Source organism: Drosophila kikkawai, chromosome X (genome assembly GCF_030179895.1).
Source record: "Drosophila kikkawai strain 14028-0561.14 chromosome X, DkikHiC1v2, whole genome shotgun sequence".
Classification (NCBI taxonomy): Eukaryota; Metazoa; Arthropoda; class Insecta; order Diptera; family Drosophilidae; genus Drosophila; species Drosophila kikkawai.
Genome location: NC_091733.1, coordinates 8,983,968 through 9,008,254, shown reverse-complemented (window position 1 = coordinate 9,008,254; position 24,287 = coordinate 8,983,968). Strand labels below are relative to the sequence as shown.

Below are 24,287 nucleotides of genomic sequence, written 5' to 3'. Positions count from 1 at the left end.
TAAACGTTGGCTTTAGCACCTTCTTCGAGCAGCCGGGCTGGTCACACTGGCACCCTGTGGCGAGCACATTGAACGTAAAAAATAATAATAACAACAATAAATTGCAAATATTCATAAACATGCATAGACGCCGTACACCCAAGACACTGAGCAAACCGCCGCCCATTCAAGGTCCTCCCAAAAAGACCATTCCCGAGGCAGAACCAGCACAGAACCCAGCACCGTCGACGCCCGACGGCGTGCAGTTCGAACTGGAGCTGTGCTGGTGCGTCCAGCAGCTGCAGGATGCCCTCAACGGCGGCAAACTGAGCCAGAAACTGGGTAGGCAAAGCCTTTATCCTTTCCCCACCAGCCAATAAACTCATCTGGCACCTCCATTTCAGCCGAAGACACCGCCAAGAACCTGAAGATCCTCACCAGTTCGACGGCGCCGCTGATCAGGAAGCGGCAGGTGATGAAGCAATCCATGGGCGACTACCGAGCCAAGATGCAGCAGGAGGAGAAGAAGCTGATGTTGGGTAAGAGGACAGCCTTTTTAAAGAAATTTGCCTAATAAACTTTAAAATATTTCCCATTTTTAGCTTCTAAGCAGGTGAAATTCACACCTGCCGCTGCAGCTCCAAAGAAATCAAGCTTCGTGAAGAAGTCGGCGCTGTTGACTACAGGCAAAGATTTCCGCTTCGACTTTGCCTTGCCAGCCGACACAAATGAGAACAGCGGCGTCTCCGCATCCCAGCCAGTTCAGACTTCCAGCTTGCCACAAAGCAGCGCTGGAACACCCTTCAAGTTCAATTTCACCATTGAGGAGGAGTCGGCGAACAACCTTAACTTAAGCGGCCTGATGCTAACGTAGAAAATAATAATAAATAGTAATGATCCAGCTTATCCAGTGAAAATTTATCCAAATTGCAAGAAGGCCATGGCCGAGCTCTGGTGAGTTGTTTTCCCCCAACCTGAGGAGCCTCTGGGTTTTCCTTTCCAGCAGCTGGTCGGTCCAGTTTGGTACGGCCTCAGTTTAGTTTCACCGTTCATACAGAACACAACACAGCCTCAACATTAGTTTTGTTATTTTCCTAATCAGAGTCCAAAACTTTCGTACCCTCGTTTCCCTCTCTATATTTTCGTACTCATTTCTACGTAATCGCGTCAAAATTATGTATATTATCACATTGAAGACCCTCAGCGAGAAGCAGAGGAATGAGGTACTCGAGTGGCTGCGCGAGAACAAGGCGGACTCCGTGCAAGTGCGCCGCAAGTTCTCCGATGTCTACCCCCTGGCGGAGCTCCTGCAGCCCGACTTTCCCCGACTCATCGATCTGGTCAACTACCCGAAGCGGAACGGCATCAACCTGAAAATACAGAACTGGGAGACTTTCAATTTCAAAGTCCTCTCCAAGTTTAACACGATGCTGGGCAAGGAGTTCATAGAGGAGCTGGCCAAGGGCAACCAGTGCGCCGTCGAAATTCTGATTTACGAGATGCTGCGTCTCCGGAAGCAGCAAGTGTCGAAGCGACAGGAGCAGAACGCAGCGTCTGAGAAAGAGAAAGAGGTGGAAGTGGAGCAGCAGGAAGAGATCAAGACCAAGGAGAACGAAGAGATCACAGTGGTGTATCAAAACGAAGAGCTCAAGCAAAACGAAGAGGTCGAAGTCGTGGAGCAACACGAAGATCCCAAGATCTTGGAGCAAAACGAAGATGTCAAGACCTTGGACCAGAACGAAGATGTCAAGACCTTGAAGCAGAACCAAGAGGAGGCTTTGTCAGAGGCAACAGACACAGTGGACACCCTTGACAAAGGTAAGGTGACCTCCAGGATGATCTTATACGCTCGCTACCAGGAGCTTTCTCGCGAGTGCCAGGCCAAGTGGAGCATGATCCGCATGTACGAGAACCACGTGATCCACCTCGAGACTTTGCTCCAGAGCAGGGAGAAGGAAATCGAAGAGATGCGGCAAGTAATTCGGGGCCTGCAAGGCACGCCCCTTTAGCAAGGCCAAAAGCTTGGACCAACATTCATTTATTACGGATTACCGTTGTAATCCCCAAGTTTTTAAAGGGACGATCGGTGAAGGGAGAAGCCTGATGCATGGATCCTCTCTGGCCAAGCCTGTGAACCACTGCCGAGGCCAAGGGCAACCGATAATCCCTTTTGTTACTTACAAAAATAAATAAATTGAAGTCAGTCTTAGATAATTGGTCTTTTAGATATGATAAAGGGCTTCCTGGGCTTGCTTTTTGTCTCTAAAAATAAATTTTAAATCGTTTTGGGTTTTTTAGTATTCTTTAGATTCAAAGACCGCGCTCTGCTCGCCGTTTTGGTATTTTCGTGCATGAGGTTTTGTAATATCGATATCGATTATATATAAATATCGATTTTGGGGACACCTGGATTTTTTAGGTGGAAAGCCAAATTTTCCAAACGGTCCCATCCTTAGTTGTTTCCCACGGTCCCAAGTTTTGATTTTTTTTCTCTCTGAATGCACCACACACAAAGAAAATGCTGAAAAGTGCCGACAAAGTGAAGGAAAAGTCAAGTGTCTGAGTGCCAGATTAGCCGAGACGTTTTTCCGCCCCGCGGAAAGCGAGCAAGTCCGGGAAACTCCAGAGGAGAGGAGGAGAAGCAGCAGCAGAAGGAGAAGGAGAGGAAGAAGCTGGAAAAAGAGGAGTAGGAGTAGAAGGAGGAGGAGTAGCGGCCACAATGACCACCCAGCGAACACAGACCCAGACGAGGAGTGCCAACAATTCCGACTCCGACTATGAGACGCTGATGCAACGCCTCCATATCGGCGCAGGAGGAGGCGGTGGCGTCGGCGCAGCTGCCGGGGGCGTGGCTATGAGAAACTACCAACGCTCGCCGGGCGCCATCGAGCACTTTCTGCAGGATGGACAGCAGCAACAGATGCTGATGCAGCAGCAGCAGCAGTCACTGCATCATCAGGACTACAAGCTATATGAGCGCGGCAACATCATTGCCGCCTCCAAGTACGCCACACCCCGGCCCGTGGAGCAGGTGATGATGGGCCACAGTCACAGTCACAACGGTAGTGCCCACATTTATGCGCCCACCGCCCAGGTTCTGGGCCAGCGGATTGCACCCCAAAAGCACTCGCCCGTGTATGAGAACCTCGAGTTCTATGGCCAGTTTGATTCCAATCACAAACGCGCCCAGCCCCAGAGTCCTGGCAGCCGGCAGAGCGCCATGCTCAATGACTACCTGCTGATGCAGCCCATTGGCGGCGGACGCTTTGCCCACACACCAGTCCCAGGGGAGAATTCGGGCGGAGCTAGGAGTGCCGGAGCGGGAGCAGCCTCAGCAACTGCAGGAGGCAGATCCATTGCTCTGGGACCCACTGGCGATCTCGAGGAGCATGCGGCACCCATCTATGAGAACATCATTCCGCATTCGGGACAGCGTGCCCAGCCGCAGGCATCGCCGGCCACTGCCACCATGTACCAGGAGATGCAGCCGGCAGGCAATTCGTCTGGCGGCTCGTCGGCATCCACCTCTGGCCTGGATCTCAATGCTCTGCTCGCCTCACCCATGCACCAGCGCAGCATTAGCAGCAATACGGCCAGCACCAGCGGCGGCGGCGGCGGCTCCCTGGGCTCGCCCACGCAACGGTATAGGAACCTATCGCTGCCCAGTCACCTCAGTCCCGTGCCGCCACCCGCATCACAGTCATCGGTGGCCAAGCTGCAGCAGCACACGCCCATCAAGTCGCCAATTAGCCAAGTTGGTGGCGCCATTAATGTCTCGGTGAATCCCAACTACATCGAGGACATTAACAGCTCCGATTATGTGTGCATGACCGCCAATCTGCATCGGAATACAGCGGCGGGTTTGGCCACGGGTCGAGCAGCGGCCACAGGAGCAATGCCTCAGCGAACTGTCCAGGAACCGGCCATGATAACCACTTCATCTTCAGCGGGAGCAGCAGCAGCGGCGTCGGCAACAGCAACAGCCATGGTCACCTCAATAGCACCAAGCACGACGGCTGCAGCAGCAGCAGCACCAATACCCGCCACCGGATCCCTGAGAGCCACGCCCATAGCTATGACCGCTCCCCTGGCGGTGGCCACATCGCCCACGCCCTCGCAGGGCAGTACAGGTGAGGGAGCTAAAAGATTACAGACTAAAATTCAAGTTTTTTATATCAAGGAAGTCTTGAATTCTGTTTGGAATAAACTATTCAATCTTAATCTTAATCTTGATATATATTTTACCCTTAAAACCATGCTTGCACGCAGCGGTGAATGCCGCCCTGCGACCCAGGAGAGGTAGGCGGGGTAAAGCTTCGTTTCCCGAAAGGGTTTGGGGGACCTGATTTCTGGTGAAGTGTTCCTTTGATTTTTACCTGAACTGAGATTCTGGGAAACGAAAACATTAAAATGCCTTTAAAAATTCCTTTGTCCCCCATATATAAATTTTATTTTTTAATTTTATTATTAATTTCAAACAAATTTCCAACATATTAATTTCTAAAATATTTCTCACATATATTTTTTGTTTTTTTTTTATGAATTTTCTGACTCACCTGCACCCGATGACCTAATAATACCTCTTAATTCATTTGCAAACAGGTCTCACCAAGAATCTGCTGCCGTATAGCGTCACCCCGCCGCGTCCGGCTGGTCCGACGGAGGCCCAGCGGAAGATCGAGGAGCTAACCCGGCAGCTGGAAGAGGAGATTGAGCAGAGCGAGGAGCATGGCGAATATTTTGGTAAATAAAAAACCAAACAATATTTAAAACAAATCACTAATTAAAATATGATATATTTCCAGGCATTTGTCACACCTGCGGCGAGAAGGTAAAGGGTGCTGGACAGGCCTGCCAGGCCATGGGTAATCTCTACCACACCAATTGCTTCATTTGCTGCTCCTGCGGACGAGCGCTGAGGGGCAAGGCCTTTTACAATGTGCATGGCCGGGTGTATTGCGAGGAGGATTATATGGTAGGGAGCCAGGATAAACAAACATCACAAGCACACAATAATTATTTATCCCCCTCCTGACAGTATTCGGGCTTCCAGCAGACGGCGGAAAAGTGCGCCATTTGTGGCCACCTGATCATGGAGATGGTACGTACTGCTCTCTCCCTCTCCCTCTCCCATCCCGCTCTATTTGAGGCCTATCCCTCTGCTCTTCTTGTTTAGATCCTGCAGGCCATGGGCAAGTCGTATCACCCGGGCTGCTTCCGGTGCTGTGTGTGCAATGAGTGCTTGGACGGTGTGCCCTTTACCGTGGATGTGGATCACAAGATTTACTGCGTCAACGATTACCATCGAATGTTTGCGCCCAAATGTGCCAGCTGTGGCAAAGGTGGGTCTTGTATACTCCTCTCTGCAGTTTTGGGAACATTTCTAATATTAGTTTTGTGTTTTTTTTAGGCATCACACCCGTCGAGGGCACCGACGAAACGGTACGCGTGGTCTCCATGGACAAGGACTTTCATGTGGACTGCTACATCTGCGAGGAGTGCGGCATGCAGCTAACCGATGAGCCGGACAAGCGCTGCTATCCGCTGGACGGACGCCTGCTCTGTCGCGGCTGCCATTTGCAGCGTTTGGCCCTGCAATCCTCGCCGCATGCCCGCCACCAGGAGCCCGTCTGCGCCTCGTACCAGTACATGGGATGAAGCGGCAACTCCCCGACTGAAATCAGAACCCGACCCGAGCAAATCCTGGAATCGAATCTGTGTGTTCCATTTTGTATTCCAATTATCAATATTATTAACCTAAAATCAGACAGAAATGTGAGGACAAAATGCATTTATATATACGAAGTAGATCGCTTAGTGGGTTCTTGCTTCCCTCTTTTTTTTTACAGCGCATGAGAGATCTATGCAAATTAAAGAAAATGTGTAATGGGGGATTCCTCAAGTAACTGACCATACATTAATGTGTTCTGGGCCTGCTGTGGTGTTCCATAAGCTATTTGTACACATATATATATTATTTTATATATATTAGTATCCGGTGTCTCAAATATATTGCAATAAAAGTATTTTATTCGGAAGTTGTGGCAGTCTTGTTTTTAATTTCAAATATTCAAACAATTTTCCTGGCCAGAAAGACTCGCCTGATGATGATGTTCAAGGATATATATGATTTATGGGTTCAGAAATGACTCTTTTAAATGCTTCACAAGCGTTTGACTAAAATTAAAATACTTTTGCCAATTTTCAAGGAATTTCCTTTAATTTAAACCATTTTCTGTTTCAGCAAAACGTAGCAAATCATAAATAATAAAGTGAACAAAAAATTTAACTAGATAATTTCATATTATCTCTCTTCTTCGTGTGTTTACATATATATAAAGGGAAAAGGGGTCCCGGCCAGCCTTAGAGCATGAGGATCTCCAGTTGGACAAGACGCTGATTGATGGCAGCTGGCATGCGGTAGGGAACACTGGCCGCCATATTGGTGAGGGCCTTGGCCCTGCCCCGCAGATGATGGAGGACAGCCTCTCGGTTCTCATTCTGCGTGTCGTCGACGACGTTGCCACTATCCGGGCCACCGCCGCCGCGCTGCTCCAAATACTCGGCATACACAATATTCATGGCCTCCATGATGACGTCGGGCAGCACCTTGTTAATCTCCGGACCCATGCGCTTTAGATTCGTCACGCACTCGTCGACTTCGGTGGAATTGGACGGCACAAGGCGATTGTTGGTCAGGATTTCGGAGGCCAAGCGTGTCTTCCCGGCGTGAACAAGATCAAAGAACTCCATCAGACGCGCCAGTGTGGTGTATGTGATCATCACGTGGGACTGCACGTCCGTCTTGCGCTCAACCAGCGACGCATCCAGACGCTGGATGACATGCGTCAGCCGCTCTCGCATGCTGCCCGGACGCGATGGCTGATGGACCACCTGCGAGAGTAGGGAGCACACCAGACGCAGGGCCTTGTTCAGGTGGCCGGCTATATAGTAGAGCTTGATGGCCGACTCGTAGTTGCTGCGATCGGAGAGCTCGTCGCCCACCATCCCAGCCAGCGAGTACATGTCATAGTCCATGGTTTGGAACTCGGCAAAGATGCCGCCCGTGAAGCGATTGGAATTGGCCTCGTCCTCATCTCCGAATATCAGCGCCAGCATATTGTCGTCGCAGTTCTCCACGAGCAGATCGCAGACGCAGGTGAGCATGGCATTGGGGCCACGGTCCTCGGTCTTGAAGTGGCGCAGCAGATAATAGTACTGCAGGGCCTGGGCAGTGTCCGTTTTCTCAAAGCCCTTGGCATACATGACCACGAGACGCACCAGATTGAGACGCTTCATGGGCGCCGGATCATCCGGCTCGGCGCTGAGCAGGGGCTGCATCACCGACTTGGGTGTTCCCAGCAGACAGATCTCGTTCAGGGCGATGGCCATGTGAACGGCATGCATGATGTTCGAGCGAGCTAAAAACTCGATGGCAGACTCAAACTGTCCCGTAAGGATCAAGACCTGGAAATATAGCGGTCCCTTCTCCCTGGCATTGAAGTAATTCTCGCCATACTTCTCCAGTATGAGTGACTGCAGGCCTCCGTAGGTCAGCTGCTCGATGTTATAGTCGCGATTCTCCTGCTCCCGCAAAATGGAAAGCTGCATCCACAGGAAATCATCAATGGTGCGTATCAGTTCCCCATGGCCGTCGTGCGGATCACAGGCCAAGACGATGGCATAGACAGCCTTCTTGTAGGGATCACTGCAGATGCGCAGCTTGTTGTTGTAATCCAGTTTCAGTTGTCCCTCCAACTTGGCAGTTGACGATATCTCCGAGGTGCTGGTGTCCCCCAAACGCTTCAGCATCATCAGCTTGAGGAGCTCCGGGCAGGTGCCAGACTCCTTGAGGAACTGAACAGCCGCAGCCTGATCGCCGCAGCGCAGACTGTAGTAGACATGTGGCCACAGGGGCTTGCCATTGTTGTCAACATTCAGCAGGCCGGTAAGGGAGTGGCTGTGCTGGAACTCAACACCAACATAGGAGCAGACCAGATTGTAGAGGCTGGGAATGCCACCGCGCTTGGCTAGCACCAGGTTCTTCTCGGTGACAGCATTCATGTAGATCTTGTAGCGTCGCTCCAGGTAAGTGCGCGCCTTCTGTATGAACTTGGGAGCCGACTGGCGGCTCTGTATGGGATCAATGTTGCGCGACATGGGCGTTTCATTGGCCATGCAATAAAGCACATTCCACATTTCGGTGACCAGCGGATCATCAAAACTTTTGGCCAAATTAGCAAAGGTGGCCACCAAATTGGTGCGATGACCGCCCTGGATGTGTGATTCATTGTAGGAGGTGATCTCCTTGGCGTACAAAGTCTCAAAGTAACTGAGACGGGAGAAGGGAGTCGGCTCGTCGGGCAACTCGGTGGCCACCTTTTGGCGCTGCATATCGGGGAAATCCTGCTGGCTAGGACCCACCAGAGCATTGAGCAGGGATTCCTTCATATTTCCCCACTCACTGTACACGCTGCGCCACTTTTGACGCTCCACAGTGGTGGTAATCTGGAAAATGAATATGGCTTGGGACAGGAACATTAACGTTTCGTTTTGTCTAAACTCACATTGGTATTGGCCTCATCGATGACGGCCAGTATGGCGTTCTCTCGCTCGTTCTTGAGATAGCCCCGGACATCGGTGTCCTCGATGGGATCGAGCGGCTCTAGGGAATTGCTTGCGGTGAGAGACTCCAGCTTCTGGGTCAGCTTGGGCAGATCCACGCCCTTGGAGCCGAGCAGGATGTGGCTGCGAGTGGAACGAAGAGAGTCCCTGAGTCCCGTCCCCTTGGATAATGTGTATTCGCTACTTACGCCTGCAGATCATTGGTGCCGGCTTGGGTGACACGCGCGTGCAACTCGTTGGTGGCCTGCAGCACCTGCGACAAGGTGCGCTCCACGCGCGGCAGGTCTGTCTCCATCTCGGTGTCATTTGCCAGGCGCTGGGCCCGCTGCAGCAGCTCCGCCAGATCCATTGCGGATAGGAAGGAAAAGCCGGGAAAACAATGTACAAACGCGGCGCACGCGAAGCTCTGTCGCTGTGTGACCAGTCTGCGGAAAATCGCAGAAAACAGAACGCGCGGTACAAATATCGATATATAGTTCGCAGTATTTTACATTAATATTTTACAATTACAAAGGCCATTTTGCTGTGTTGTAAGAATATACAAGATGTTTAAAATAAATGAGAGCTGTCCTACAATTGCCAGTCCAAATAAAAGAACAGCGAAAACTGTTATACGGCCACCGATTGCAGTAGCAAAGAAATACTGGCATTTTTAGTGCCTTAATGGGGCAGTATAAATAAACGCACCGGCGACGGTCACTCCATTAACAATCGGCGCAAATCAAAGACGGCATATTTTTTTTACACTGCGAGGCGAGTTGTTCTGTCTCCCTCCGAGAAATACTGTGTGTGAGTGTCCGAGTGTTGTGTGTGCGAGCAGCGTGCGTGTGTATTGGCAAAGAAAATTAGCACAACAAAAGCGAAAAGGAAACGAGCAGAGGCACGCACCGTCACGCGGATAAAACTTTTCGATCGGAAGTCGCCCCCAGAAGTCAACTCGAACGACAATGTCAGCCGCCGACGTTGAAGCGCAGCAGATCCAGGAGACGAACGGAGGCAGCAAATTCGATGTGCCCGAGATAGAACTGATCATAAAGGTGAGGAAAAGTCGAAAAAAAAAATATACATATCCATACTGCATACATATATTGCGGTACGTTTTGCATACACACAATCGCTTGTGTGAGTGTGTGAGTGTGTGTGTGTGTGGTTTTCCATTTCGCTCTGCGCAAATTTCCATGCAGAGTGAAAATGCAGCAGAAGCAAAAGCAAACAAAGCCAGCGGGCAATAACAATAAACCTGGAAGAAAAAAACACACACACGAACTGCTGTTCTGCCTCCTCCTCGCCTTCGCCTTTGCCTGCTTCTTCTTTCTGGCATTTTGCAGTGTGTCACATTTGGTTAAAAAGAACAGAATATGATGTTCTCACTCTCTCCCTCGCCCCCACAAGCCCCGCTTTATCACATTGGCCACCCGTTTCACGTTCTCCGTTCCCCCGTTACCCGTTCTTTGCTGTAGTTTCTAAGCATCGCCAAAACCGGTTTCCTTTGCGCCTCTTCTTCTTCCTTGCTCCCTATCGTGCACACACAAACACACATGCACAATCTGCAGAGAACGAAAAAATTGGATATTGCAATGATCGATAAGGAACATTTTAAAATAATATTTTTAAGGAAAAGATTTGATATTCTTTTGTGTCTTATTAACTTGTTTTAAGAATTTAAGTTAAAGCTAAATCTAAATATTGTTATCTTAATAACGATAATTTTTTACAACTAGTTTATCGACAAATTACATCTAATTTCTTAGCTTTCATCAGTTTTAGAATTTTACATATTTCACAAATTCTATATCACACCTCGATTTAGTTTCTGTATTTCATAAGTAATTATTTTAAAAGCTAGAACTTTTTCATGAAGTAAATTTTGATTTGATCTTCGATCTCGAGGAGCAGGTCCCCAGTTATGATCATGTATTAATTTTTTCCTCTGTGTTGCTTATAATTTCTGTATGTGTGCCTCGGCGCAAAGTCTGCTAATTCTGGAACGTAACATATTTTCTGTGGCTCTCTTATCTGTTATAAACTTTAATCACATTTCATTGCGCCAATTGCTCAACAAATGCGGCTCCTTCGTCTTCTTCCACATACACATACATACTTCCCCGCACTCCAAGCCCCAACCACAACTCCTCCTCCCCCGGAGACCATTCCTCGCCGGTGCGATGTAGTATGTGTGAATTGGTAGGTTTTTTTTTTTATCTTTTAGTGATTTCTAAATTTCTTGACGCATACGTCATGCCCCTCCAAAAGAATCGAAGAAATAACAAAAACAGAAAAAAAACTAGCACCTACATTTGCGGTCACAATATTAGGCAGTCATAATTAAGATTCCTAAAGTAATTTAATTAATTTATAAAGGTTTCTAAGAACTATAACAAATTCCATGACTTTTGGTAATTCTTCAGAAAATAATTACTTTTCTTAAACAAAGTTATACATTTTCTATCAAATTCTTAAATATATATATATAGTTAGTTAATTATAAAAATAAAAGAATTAATTGTTAACTTGACCTATTTTTAACTAAAAATATAGAGTTAAACGAAATGATTCAACGGGAACCTTACCTTTACCTTGCCTTCATGTGAGCTATCAATTTAACCGCATTTGTAACTCGAGCATGACTCTCTCGGTTCTGTTGGTTCCCACTGTTTGCCAAAGTAATTGTAATTGTTTTCGAAACACTTTGGAGCCCTGTGCTGTTGCCGTTTCTGTTGATTCTATTGGCAAACTCGACCTGACGCTCGACGACTCAACTTAACCACTCATCCAGCCCACGCAAATGGCGGCCGCACCTCGAGTCGTCTGCCCGTGACTAATTCCCCCCTCCCCCAGCCTTCCAGTGCCCCTCCAGACCCCCATACATTACCATTATAAATTATTTTTAAACAATTCCAGTCCCAAAAAATTAAAAAAAAAAAACCCCATTGCAATGAGCAATACAATGAGAAAGGAAAAGTATTTCTTAAAACCAATTATTTGGGTTTTTTATAATGGAATACTATAGTATTTGACTAGGAATGGGGTAATGAGTGTTTGGGAAGAAGGATATAATAGGATAAGGATAAGGTATTACATTATTATTATTATTATATGGAGTGATGGTAAAAAAAAATACCTAAAGATGGTACATCCTTTCATTCCTATTTCTCACAGAGGAAGAAATAGTTGTTCTTTCTAGAAACTATTTTCTTGGCTTCTTTACACTAGAATACTATGGTGGTTGAACATCAATAAGGTCATGATGCTTGATATCATATCATATATGGATTCAACGTAAAAAGTACCTAAAGATAGTACCCTTTTTCATTACCATTTCCCAGAGAGAGGTTTTTCTTTCTAAAAACACATTTCTTGGGTTCTGTATAAAAAAATCTTATAGTATATGAAGATTAATCTGAAAATAAGTATTTATAATACCCAATGCCTGATAAAATCAAGTTCTTTAAAGCTTATATTATATATATTCAAGGTAAAAAAGTACCTAAAATGAGTACCCACTTTAATTGTCATTTCCAAATATAAAATGCAATGAGCGATGACCAAAAATTTTACTATACAAAAAGCTCCGCTCCCTTTTCCTGTTTTTGTGGGAGAAAGTGCTTGCCGCACCTGTTGACTCTTGTTGTTGTTTTACCTGAATTTTTGGCTGAAAAACTTTTCCAGAAGAGCTAACGAACAGAAGCATCTTTGACATAACTTTGCAACAAGCGACAAGCGACGCACCATCACACACACTCTCCATTCCATGGCACCCGTACATGGAGCACTACGTGAAAAGCCATTTCCATTTCCATGTCCAATTCCCAGCGAAAAAAAGTGAAAGTTCAATTTGCAGCGAGCCAGAGGAAAGCCAAGCTGGAGTTTAAGTCGAAGCGTAGCTATATGTATATATGTATATATTCCTATAGCCCCGGATCGTGGTGGCATGCCTCTCTGTTCCGCGCGTGCAGGCAACAAACAAATACAAATGTGTTTTCTTGTTTCGTTTGTTCGCTTCGAGAGGGGAAACAAAACAATCATTGAACGCTAAACAGGTTTTTCTCGTGCCCGCTTTTCCGCCTCCTTGGCTTGGCTTTGGCTTTAGCTTCAGCTTCAGCATCAGCTTTGACTTGGAAAACCAACTCCAGCTCCCAGCTCCATGTCCAAAGCCAAAGCCAAAGCCAATGCCTTAGCCGCGAGTCATCGCCCACGCTGGAGTTCCAGAAATTGGCTATGCCATCGAATCGAATCAAAACAAAGCGGCAATCAAAACAAATAGCAAACCAGAAGTGCACAGTAAATAAAATAAATAAAAAATAAAATAAAAATTGCTTTCCATTACAAGAATTCCTAAGCTTTTCTAGGAAATATATTATAATAACCATAGAGTTCTTGTTGTAAAATCTAAGAAATATCAGAGATCCGATAGAAATTCCATTATATTATTCTCAAGCTTAAATTATACTTATACTTATCTTTCTTAAAGTTTTTCCTTTGTAAAATACCATATACATTATAATATCAACCTTCTGAGGCTGGAATACTCTTTCTTTTCTACTTCTCTCATGAAAACTTGAGCTAATTTAGTGCCTTTTGTTGGGATTTTCAACAACGCCAGCAATTGTTGAGGCCCAAGTTGTGTGCCGCCTTGAGGAAAATGCGCCGCTTTGTTGCCACTTGAGCTGCATTCAAGATGAGAGCTGGAGGAGCTGAAGAGTTAGAGGAGCGGAGCTTGTACTTGAATGTGCTGATAAACACAGTGCCCAGCTCTCTCATATTAAAAGCCCTTCGGGCCATTTTTACACAGAGAACATAAAACAAACACAAGTCACTTGCTGGATTGAATGGTGTCATATGTATTTTTATACAATTGCAGGGTAATATAATTTTGGTCAGTAGCTTGAAAGCCCATGAAGGAGTCATTTCCGACCCTATAAATCATATACATATATTCTTAATCAGCATAAACAGGCGATTCTTTTTAGACATGTCGGAAAAAACATTTTTTTTTTTTAATTTTTCAAAATTTTACAAGGGGTACCCCTGTTATAATTTTCAGAAATTAACAAAAAATTTAATTTTTTAAAATATTAAATTAAGTATGTAAATTTTTTTTAACTAACAAAAACTAACATAAAACTGTTTTCCGATTTAAAATTAATGCCTTTTTGGCTAAGCTATAAACTTTTTAAACTTTAACTTTCAAATAAAAATATCGATAAATATCGATTTAAAGAATCAGAATATCTCAGGATTTCTTCGGGGAAAAGCCACCAATATTACATATATATTTCTAGTAACTATTAAAATCCTAATTAATTAGAATACAATTTTTAAAAAATAATAATGAATTTTATGATAGATTTTCCTGCAGGGTACAGAGACTCCCGTTTCCCGAAGTTAGATTCTATTTTTTTTTTTTCCTGTAATATCACGTCACTATTTTCAAGTTTTTTTTTAGCTAGTCCAAGGCTATTTATCATGATTGATTTAAGGTATTATTATTTTAGAAATATATTTTAGGCTGAATATATATTTCATGTAACAATGTAGCTAGCTCTTTTATCTATTACCTCACTTAGTTTATTAGTTTTGTTATTATTTGTAGTCATACTTATTTATATCAATAAACAGAGTGTTAATTTATTATAAGCACCTCTCATAAATAAACTTTATGATGGCTGTTTCTATTTTTTAAGCCCTCTTTTAGTCTCTATTTATAAAACATGATGAAATTCTTGGCGAACTCATCATCGATGAGTTATTTTGAATCACTCCTAAAGTCTGCTTTGCTTGTCTACGAATCTTTACATAATTCTTAAATGTAAATAATATTTTATTCTTATTTTTAACAACGATATTTTGCAATAATTATTCCATATTTTTATTTATTTATTATTTAATTATTCTTTGGCCAGTGTGTTGTTCTTAACACCCCCACGTGCTCTTACCTGTTTGGATGCGTTGGTGTGTGACTGACATCTAAGCAAAGAAGAGCACGCAAAGGCTTGCCATCCTCCTCCCACTTCCACTTCCACTTCCACTCTCACTCCCACTTGGCCACCTGCAAAATGCATATTGTGGGTGGCAACGGTTGTTTTTGTTTATCTCGTGTCGCCTGCTGCTTTAATTACCTTTCGCAACTCGTGCATTATTTGTGTATCAGTTGATTACCTAACGCCTTACATGTTTGTCCAACGGGAAAATTAAATTAAAGTCAAAAGAGTTCTAGAAGGAAATTTACAAAACAAAAGCTGGTATCCCCAAGAGGATCTATCCTTGGGGATATATTTAGTTTATCTGAATTATGATGTGTTTTTCTTTTGTAATGGGAGTTTTCCCTGTATTTTGGGACTTGGAAAACCCATTAGCCTCATTACCAAACAATTTGTGGGCCAAGATATGCAGGGCTGACTTCACCTGCCAGCACTTGCCTTGATTGTATTTCTATTATTTTGGCCATTACTTCATCGCGTCCACATGATGATAATGATGATCATAATCATCGTCGTCACCATCCTCATGGCGATAACTTCCGCCGCGGTTCCAGATAAGATATGGAATGTGCGCTCGTATCGGCTACCAAGTGCGAAGAAAGCTCTCTCTTTCTCACTCCCTTATATAGCTCCTACTTAGCTCAAGGTTGACATCTGCCCTCGACGAGATCCGCTGATGATCACGAACCGAAAAGAAAAACTTATTGCGCTGCAGCTGTCAGCGTTGAGGGAGCAGGGACCAGGGAGCGACCGGTTCAGCTCGGTTCCAAAAATAAAACCCCAAAGCAAACAGTCAACAAAATACAGCCACTATTTCCACTAAATTCATTTTCGGCTTATTTATGATTTCTTGTTGTTGGTTGGGTTTCTTGGTTGCGTTGTCTGTGGCGGTTGCAAAGCCAACAAATTTCATTTATTTGACTTGACTTTTCGTTTTCATCTTTATCTTATCTTACAATTGAAAAGAAAACAAATCGAAGATGTTGAGTGCGCCCACTATATGTCTGAGTGTATGACACAGTCAAGGTGGAAATATTAGCAGCTGCATAAGGGTAGAAGAATGTAAATGATGTTTTATTCGTATGCTTGATTTAAAATCGTAATAAATTGTTTAATTATTTTCGTTATATAAAAATAAAATAAATATTATTTAAAACTATTATAGTTTCTAGTTTTTTAAAATGTGACCTCAACGTCATAATACATTTATTCCGAAACCGAAAATGTATTCAAAAATAAGCTAGGTATTTATTTTGCTTGCGCGGCTTTTATTAGCCAGATGTGCCACAGCCATATAGGTACATATAACGTACATATAGTATATATCTGTGAGGCGTGCTGTGTGTGACACTTGACATTTGCTAACTGCTTTTCGCGTCTTCTAGCCTTGCTTCCTCGTCATTTCTATTTTGAAAGCGCCAATTGCAGTCGTGGTCTCTGTGTATCTCAATCTCAAGTTTGTATCTGTATCTGTAACTGTTTTTGTACGTGTATCTGTATCTTTGGGGCATCCGTGTGGACTCTCAACTTGCCATGATTGCCTGAGTGACTCCAAGCGACCTTTTGACGTTGCCACATGTCGTGGTCTCCGATCTCCACTGCCAATTGCAGCAACTAGCTCAGAAATATACAAGATATATTGCTTGCTCTGCAAGATATTAAAGGGCACAAGGGGTACTTGATTTTCCTAGAATTTATAGAATTACGTTTACACATCCTTAGCCAAGTTAAAAGAATTAGGCCACAAGAAGACACCAAATACAATCACTACAATTGGTGGCGTGAAATGGAATGCCGGAAAGTAATCCGGGTCAGTTGGGAATTTATTGAATCTCGTACGTGCCACGATTGCGTACAGTTAATAACACACTATAACCCATATGCCATGCTTCGTGCGAAGCACAAATGAGCACCGTTTAAGCACCGCGTCAAAAAAATTGATACGGAAAACCACCGCTCCCACAACTATTGTGCGTTCTGTGGGCTGGAAAATGGGTTGGGCTCCGTTTGGTTTGGTTTGGTTCGGTTATTAAGCCATTAACACACAAGCACACACAGAGGGCAATGCTAATTAACTCCTTATTCGAAATAATATTTTAATTGTCTGCAATTGAGGCGTTAAATTCAATTTACATAAACGCACAGTTGACGCCTCGTTATCAAATGTGATTTGATAGAGACCATTATGAAACAGTCGAGTGAAAATTGAATAATTTAAGGGGTTATTATTATAAATATGAATTTAGTTTAATTGTAATGCTTTATTATCATAATTATTATAAATTTTTTCAAAATCGCTAAAATCTTCAAAAAACGATAAAATTTTTCATTTTTTTAAATATTTAATTTAGGAGTCATTTCCGACCCTATAAATCATATATATTATTGATCAGCACCAAAAGCCGAGTCGATCTAGCCATATTCAAAGAAAACATTTTATTATTTTAAAAAAATTTTTAAAAATTTTAAATATTAAATTTAGTATGCACATTTATAAACCTAATAAAAACTAACACAAAACATCCTTCCGATTTCAGATTAATACAGTTTTGACTGGGTTATGTTTTTTTTAACTTTTTATTATACGAAATTATCGATTATTATCGATTCCCAAAGTTGACTTATTTTCTTGTTAAATTTAAAATTAAAGCTAAAAGAGAGTGTGTTTTGTAGTCTACATTTTCTTTGCTTTGTCTCAATTTGATTTGCTGTTAATTGGCAATAATGGTTTATATAGTATATATATAATATTTAATGATATAGACTCATTTCTGTTGCTTCACGGTGTTGACCCAGTCTTGAAAACTCAAAGTGGCCTTGTGCAAATGATCATAATTAACTTTGGCATGGTATCTGAGGAGATTTCGATCTTTGAACTAGTAAATAATTAATATTTTACCAATTAAAACAGAACTAGTAAATAATTAATATTTTACCAATTAAACAGATCAAAATTAAACCTTTTTTTAAATTTAATATATATTCTCTGTTTCTCAGTTTGATTTAGAGTTTTATTTGTAGAGTTTTGAATGCCAAACTCCTTTCCTCATCGACTGGCAGCCTTGTTCTTGAACACAGCTTTTATATTTATACATGCATATCTGTATATATATATTTTCTGTATTTATTTCGTACTATCGTTCGTAATTACTGGTACAACTGTGCCGCTGGCTTATCTAACGAATACGCGTATGCGCACAGCCCATATATGCACATAAGCCGGCGAAAACGGCAACACAATGGCAATAGCAATGGCAACAAAAATAAATAATAGCAGCGGCAAAAAAAAAGCAATGGCAACAAATTAAAAAAAAAATAATAAAAAAAAGGAAGGCAGGCAACGGCAATCAACAAGTAAACTTCACACACTGCTGATGACATCATCATCATCATCACCGCATCGACATCGTCACTTGATGTGTTTTTTGTTGTTGTTTCTTTCTCTGTTTCTGCTGCAGCACAGATCCACAGTGGATATTGACTAAGATTTATTGTTATAAAAAATAATACAATAGTAACTATAGAAGTTAGAGTGAACTTTTTAATTGTAGATACTTTCGATATTGAATTATATATTTTATTTTTATTTTTATAACGTCAGCTCCCTGACTTGCCAGCTGAGAATTTTAGTAAACTGTGAAAAGTATCTTAAAGATTTTTTTAAACATTTTTAGCTTTAACATTTGGTATTTTAACAAACCTTTGGGATATGTTTTGGGTCTGAAAATCTCTTCATGTCTCTTGAGAGTTTCTATATAATTAAAAAAAATAAATATTAAATTAAACACGTTCTTAAATACTTAAGATTAGGCAAGAAGATATTATAGTGTAGTATATAAATAAAGTTTATCTAAATCACGTTTTTTAGCCACTGATATTACTTTGCAGCAATCTTTAAAGCTTTTTCTTGATCTGAAGCTGATCTTCCCTTTGGCTATAGCTTAGCTTCGCTTAATATTCCTCAAAAAACATATAGTTCAAACAAACCTGGTTTTCCTGTACCTATAAAGACTCCTCTCTATCTATCTATCTTTCTATCTATCTATTTATCTATCTTTTTATCTATCTATCTATCCTTATATTTATGTATCGTTAAATGTATCCATCTTTCTTTATACCTATATATCCATCTATCTATCCATCCATCTATCTTCCCATCTGTGTTGCCACAAATGTTTTTTATTGTTTGTATCATTTCCCCTGCTTTGGCCTTGGCAGTGCAGCGATGCAGAATTCTCTCATCCGGATTGGATTGGCTCTACTACTGAGACTGAGAGTCTTTGGGTCTTGGGTTGCCGCATCCGGTCCCTAAAAACGGCAGGCAAAACCCTCAAGCACATCACGCGACGCCTCGATGATGATGTCACATGATTATGGGAATGGAAATTATGTTGTTTTATTTCGTTAACAAATTTTTGTTTGATTTATTTATCGGTAATTGCTGGCACGCGAAGCGTTCACATTTCTGGACTCTTGGTCCGGAACGCCCATTAATTGACCAGTTTGCCCGTAAATGTGACCCACATTAACGCCTAATGGTATTGCTGACAGATACCTAATATTTAAATTCCACTTATTTAAGTGTTGTGTTTATAGAAACCAATATAAAACATGACTCATGTAATATGGAATAATTTATATAAATATTTGTAGGGAAGTAAAAGTTAATAGACGAATAGACGAATTTCTCACAATGTCTTACAATCTTTGCTTAAATTTCAATAAAAAATATTTCTTATACCATTTATTATATATTTAATAATATTTACCTTATAATAATACTCCTTATCCTTTATTTTCTTTCAGGCCAGCACCATCGATGGCAGGCGAAAGGGTGCCTGTCTGTTCTGCCAGGAGTACTTCATGGATTTGTACCTGCTGGCCGAGCTAAAGACAATCAGCTTGAAGGTCACAACGGTGGATATGCAAAAGCCACCGCCTGATTTTCGCACCAACTTTGAGGCCACACACCCGCCCATCCTGATCGACAATGGGCTGGCCATTCTGGAGAATGAGAAGATCGAAAGGCACATTATGAAGAACATACCGGGCGGCTACAATCTTTTCGTGCAGGACAAGGAGGTGGCCACGCTGATTGAGAATCTGTATGTCAAGTTGAAGCTGATGCTGGTGAAGAAGGACGAGGCCAAGAACAATGCCCTGCTCACGCACCTGCGCAAGATCAATGATCATTTGGCTGCGCGCAATACGCGCTTCCTAACCGGCGACACCATGTGCTGCTTTGATTGTGAGCTGATGCCGCGTCTCCAGCACATTCGTGTGGCGGGCAAGTACTTTGTGGACTTTGAGATACCGGTAAGTAAAGGGAAAGGAAAGTACTAGAAGCTAATAAAGTGCCAATAAAACGGGTTTTAAATCATATTTATAGACATTTATAAAAGTGATTATCGAATGTTCACAATCCCATGAGTCACCACTCACTAACTCTAATACCCATTCCTCCTTGCAGACGCACTTGACGGCGCTGTGGCGCTACATGTATCACATGTACCAGCTGGATGCCTTCACACAATCGTGCCCGGCCGACCAGGACATTATTAATCACTACAAGCTGCAACAGGTGCGTATTTCTGATTCATTTTCCCCCAAAAACTAGCTTTTCACCGGCCTGAGTTTTCTCTCTCCTTTTTTTTAGAGTCTCAAAATGAAGAAGCACGAGGAGCTGGAGACGCCGACGTTTACCACATCCATTCCAATTGATATTTCGGAGTAGGTTTCCTATATAAAAAGCTGAGCTGAGCTGAGCAGCAACCACACATCAATAAATAATATTTTGGACAACTTTACAAGCAAGCTGACACACTCTGAGCTAGAGCTATACATAAATGTATACTTATCGGATATAACTACCCACGCATATACTATATATATATATACCTACCATATATATATATACAACGAGTAAACATAACAAGCATAACAACAACAACAAGTGTTCTTTAAGCAGCCGCGTTGCCTTTTCTTCAGCTATGCTTAATTTAAACCCCCTATTTAAATAGCAACCAAGCAGACTTTTGCGTGTACTTTATATATATATATTTTTTTTGTTTAATTCATTAATGAACCATTTGTGTTTGACATACAGATGCGCGTACATACTTACATTTATGAGAATGTCAATTAAAACTAATGGGTTGCCTGTAGTAGTGCCGCTTCTCGGTTTTATATACATATTTTACTTTGTATTCAGCAAGGAGCTTTTATTTATTTTTTATAACTTTTTTCTTTTTTGTAATTCTGTAAATCTGTTTTTTTTTAAATATATGATTTTAGTTTTGAAATTTTTTGCCATTTTGTTTGCTTATAATTTTTATTTGAATATTTTTATCATAACAAGGAAAACTACAAAAAAAAAGGAAAAATAAAAAATATAAGAGGAAAAGAAGAGTATTTTTTGTATTTAAGTGAAAAATTATAAATAAAAAACACAAAAAGACAGTGGATGTGCTTTTAAATATATATATATATGTGGGGGGGGGGGTGTATTTTATTTATTTTGTTGTATTTATTTTTTTATTATTTTTTTTTTAAATAAAATAACAAAATTAGGGAGTGACTTGGATGGATCTAAAAAACATTTTTCGCTTCAGCTCTGAACTTTACATAAATAATTTTTTTTATATAAATTCAGAATGTATTTTAATGGCTTAATAATTAATTGTTTATTAAATTGCATTTTTTATACGAATTTGAATTATTTTGGTATAAATAATAGTTGATATTCTGGTATATTTATATTAGAAGTAATCCAAAAATACCAAATGTAAAATATTAATCGATATATCGATAGTTTGATAACACCCGTAGCCATCAGCTGTTTGTTGCCGTTGTCAAATTCCAAAGTTCGTTTTTACATCACATAAAAGAAGCGTCAAAATTAGTTATATTCGTTAACTTTTAATAACTAATATTTGGAAATAAACAATTATTCTGCTGTCCGCAAGATGACCTTGGCCGCCGCCAGCGGTGTGTGGCAGGTGCTGTCGAGTTGCAGGGCGCCGCTGATGTTGCGCCACCTAAGCTCCTCCGCTGCTGCTGCCGCCGCCGCTACGACAAAGCGAACCGAGGGAACAACCCGCATCCTGACTGCCAACGATTATGCGGAGCTAATCGAGCCGGAGTCGCAGCGTAGGTGCCTGGAGAAGATGCGCAGCCTGCCGGCCTTTCCACGTCCCAAGACGCTGACGCCCAGTCGGCGGGAGAAGCAAACCTCTGCTGTGCTCATCCTACTCTGTCAGGAGCAGGGCACGTGAGTGCTGTATCCCCCTCTTCCTCATCTTATCCTAATATACTGTATAACCGTTTAGCCACGAGATCTCCCTGCTGTACACGCGGCGTTCGAGACATTTGCGCAGCCACAGCTTCCAGATCTCCTTTCCCGGCGGCCGGCGGGACGAGCAGGATGCCAGTTATGCGGACTGTGCTCTGCGCGAGACAGAAGAGGAGGTCGGTCTGCCGCGCCACCGCATCGAGGTGTGGGGCGAGTCCTGCCAGCTGCACTTGCCGCGCACCTCGTCAATTGTGCCGGTGGTGGGCATGGTGCGTGACTTCAGCATCTCGGAGCTGCGTCTCAACTGGGAGGAGGTGGAGGAGGCGTTCAGTGTGCCGCTGAACGATCTGATGGTGCCCAAGGTCGCCCGGCACACGCAATTTCGCAGCGGCTACAGTGGCCCCGTGTTTGTAGTGGATCACCACAGGATCTGGGGCATCACCGGCTACCTGACGCACATCTTTCTGCATAGCCTGCTGCCTGGCCACCTACTGCCCGAGTGCCTCAAGACGAACATCAAGTATGTAAGACCCTTTAAGCTGCCACCCCGTCCGCCACACCACAGGGAGTCACAGTCCGATCCCTCAATGCGTACCTGAGAGGAGAGACGTCCTCGCTAGCACTCGTCACGAACCAAGCTCCAGCTCAGGCTGTGCCCGAGCTTGGAGCAGCCAAACGGTAGACTAAAAGTTGTTTTTATTGTTTTTATGTGCCCAACTCGATGCATGGATATGGTAGCCTTATACTCTAGCAATGCAAAATAAAGCTGTTGTCCGTTATAAACAAATGAGCTCCTAGGAAGCCCTATGGCCTATCTTAAAATTCGTAATTAGTTTAAATTTTCCGCTCAAAAAACAAAGTGTCCCTAAAATCGATATTATATTTATTATATATCGATATTTATTTGAGTAAGTAACAAAAGGGATTATCGGTTGTCCTTTGCCTCGGCAGTGGTTTACAGACTTGGCCAGAGAGGATCCATGCTTCAGGCTTCTCCCTTCACCGATCGTCCCTTTAAAAACTTGGGGATTACAACGGTAATCCGTAATAAATGAATGTTGGTCGAAGCTTTTGGCCTTGCTAAAGGGGCGTGCCTTGCAGGCCCCGAATTACTTGCCGCATCTCTTCGATTTCCTTCTCCCTGCTCTGGAGCAAAGTCTCGAGGTGGATCACGTGGTTCTCGTACATGCGGATCATGCTCCACTTGGCCTGGCACTCGCGAGAAAGCTCCTGGTAGCGAACGTACAAGATCATCCTCGAGGTCACCTGGCCTTTGTCGAGGGTGTCCACTGTGTCTGATGCCTCTGTCAAAGCCTCCTCTTGGTTCTGCTCCAAGGTCATGGGATCTTCGTTCAGCTCCAAGGTCTTGGGAACTTCGTGTTGCTCCACGACTTCGACCTCTTTGTTTTCCTTGAGCTCTTCGTTTTGGTCCACTACTGTGATCTCTTCGTCCTCCTTGGTCTTGATCTCTTCCTGCTGCTCCACTTCCACCTCTTTCTCCTTCTCAGACGCTGCGTTCTGCTCCTGTCGCTTCGACACTTGCTGCTTCCGGAGACGCAGCATCTCGTAAATCAGAATTCCGACGGCGCACTGGTTGCCCTTGGCCAGCTCCTCTATGAACTCCTTGCCCAGCATCGTGTTAAACTTGGAGAGGACTTTGAAATTGAAAGTCTCCCAGTTCTGTATTTTCAGGTTGATGCCGTTCCGCTTCGGGTAGTTGACCAGATCGATGAGTCGGGGAAAGTCGGGCTGCAGGAGCTCCGCCAGGGGGTAGACATCGGAGAACTTGCGGCGCACTTGCACGGAGTCCGCCTTGTTCTCGCGCAGCCACTCGAGTACCTCATTCCTCTGCTTCTCGCTGAGGGTCTTCAATGTGATAATATACATAATTTTGACGCGATTACGTAGAAATGAGTACGAAAATATAGAGAGGGAAACGAGGGTACGAAAGTTTTGGACTCTGATTCGGAAAATAACAAAACTAATGTTGAGGCTGTGTTGTGTTCTGTATGAACGGTGAAACTAAACTGAGGCCGTACCAAACTGGACCGACCAGCTGCTGGAAAGGAAAACCCAGAGGCTCCTCAGGTTGGGGGAGCTCGGGCATGGCCTCCTTGCAATTTGGAAACATTTTCACTATTTTTTATGCTTAATTGTATTTATTTTTTGAATTTAGGCGCTCATCTGGGTATTTTAGGGTGAAATCTCCACAGTTCGGTATTTTTTAGGAGCCACACATTTTGATCTGGCTCAAAAGTAAGCAAAAATAAAAAACATAAACATACCAGAGGTTGTAAAACCAGGTGTGGTTCGAATATTAGATGAGGTTAGCATATCAGGCGTGGTTCGAATATTGGGTGTGGATTTTTTTTAGGGGATTTTAAACTTTTTGGGATTTTTTAGGGACACTG

General features: G+C 43.1%; 7 protein-coding genes across 7 annotated transcripts; 5 read left to right on the top strand and 2 right to left on the bottom strand.

The window, feature by feature from the left end:
* Nucleotides 1–30: 30 nt before the first annotated feature.
* Nucleotides 31–885, top strand: LOC108079285 (UPF0488 protein CG14286). Its single transcript, XM_017173582.2, has 3 exons — nt 31–321; nt 384–518; nt 582–885. The coding sequence occupies exons 1-3, from the start codon at nt 120–122 to the stop codon at nt 851–853; spliced, it is 609 nt and encodes a 202-aa protein (XP_017029071.1). The 5' UTR covers nt 31–119; the 3' UTR covers nt 854–885.
* Nucleotides 886–1,154: 269 nt separating this feature from the next.
* On the top strand, nt 1,155–2,669 carry LOC108079143 (golgin subfamily A member 6-like protein 22). The gene is made up of 2 exons (XM_017173391.2): nt 1,155–1,955; nt 2,583–2,669. Exons 1-2 carry the CDS (start codon nt 1,155–1,157, stop codon nt 2,667–2,669), a joined length of 888 nt encoding a protein of 295 aa, XP_017028880.2.
* jub (LIM domain-containing protein jub) lies at nt 2,427–6,017 on the top strand. Its single transcript, XM_017173532.2, has 6 exons — nt 2,427–4,109; nt 4,582–4,722; nt 4,785–4,954; nt 5,018–5,080; nt 5,156–5,321; nt 5,390–6,017. The coding sequence occupies exons 1-6, from the start codon at nt 2,699–2,701 to the stop codon at nt 5,635–5,637; spliced, it is 2,199 nt and encodes a 732-aa protein (XP_017029021.1). The 5' UTR covers nt 2,427–2,698; the 3' UTR covers nt 5,638–6,017.
* On the bottom strand, nt 6,006–9,072 carry Nup93-1 (Nucleoporin 93kD-1). The gene is made up of 3 exons (XM_017173530.3): nt 8,793–9,072; nt 8,547–8,727; nt 6,006–8,487 (listed from the first exon to the last, which is right to left on the bottom strand). Exons 1-3 carry the CDS (start codon nt 8,951–8,953, stop codon nt 6,343–6,345), a joined length of 2,487 nt encoding a protein of 828 aa, XP_017029019.1. The 5' UTR covers nt 8,954–9,072; the 3' UTR covers nt 6,006–6,342.
* A 231-nt stretch (nt 9,073–9,303) lies between these two features.
* Nucleotides 9,304–21,044, top strand: Clic (chloride intracellular channel protein 5). The gene is made up of 4 exons (XM_017173535.3): nt 9,304–9,641; nt 19,392–19,901; nt 20,056–20,166; nt 20,242–21,044. Exons 1-4 carry the CDS (start codon nt 9,552–9,554, stop codon nt 20,317–20,319), a joined length of 789 nt encoding a protein of 262 aa, XP_017029024.1. The 5' UTR covers nt 9,304–9,551; the 3' UTR covers nt 20,320–21,044.
* A 375-nt stretch (nt 21,045–21,419) lies between these two features.
* On the top strand, nt 21,420–23,787 carry LOC108079281 (mitochondrial coenzyme A diphosphatase NUDT8). The gene is made up of 2 exons (XM_017173578.3): nt 21,420–21,855; nt 21,914–23,787. The coding sequence occupies exons 1-2, from the start codon at nt 21,551–21,553 to the stop codon at nt 22,473–22,475; spliced, it is 867 nt and encodes a 288-aa protein (XP_017029067.1). The 5' UTR covers nt 21,420–21,550; the 3' UTR covers nt 22,476–23,787.
* Nucleotides 22,957–23,763, bottom strand: LOC108079142 (chemotaxis regulatory protein ChePep-like). The gene has a single exon (XM_017173390.1). The coding sequence runs from the start codon at nt 23,761–23,763 to the stop codon at nt 22,957–22,959; it is 807 nt and encodes a 268-aa protein (XP_017028879.1).
* Nucleotides 23,788–24,287: the final 500 nt, after the last annotated feature.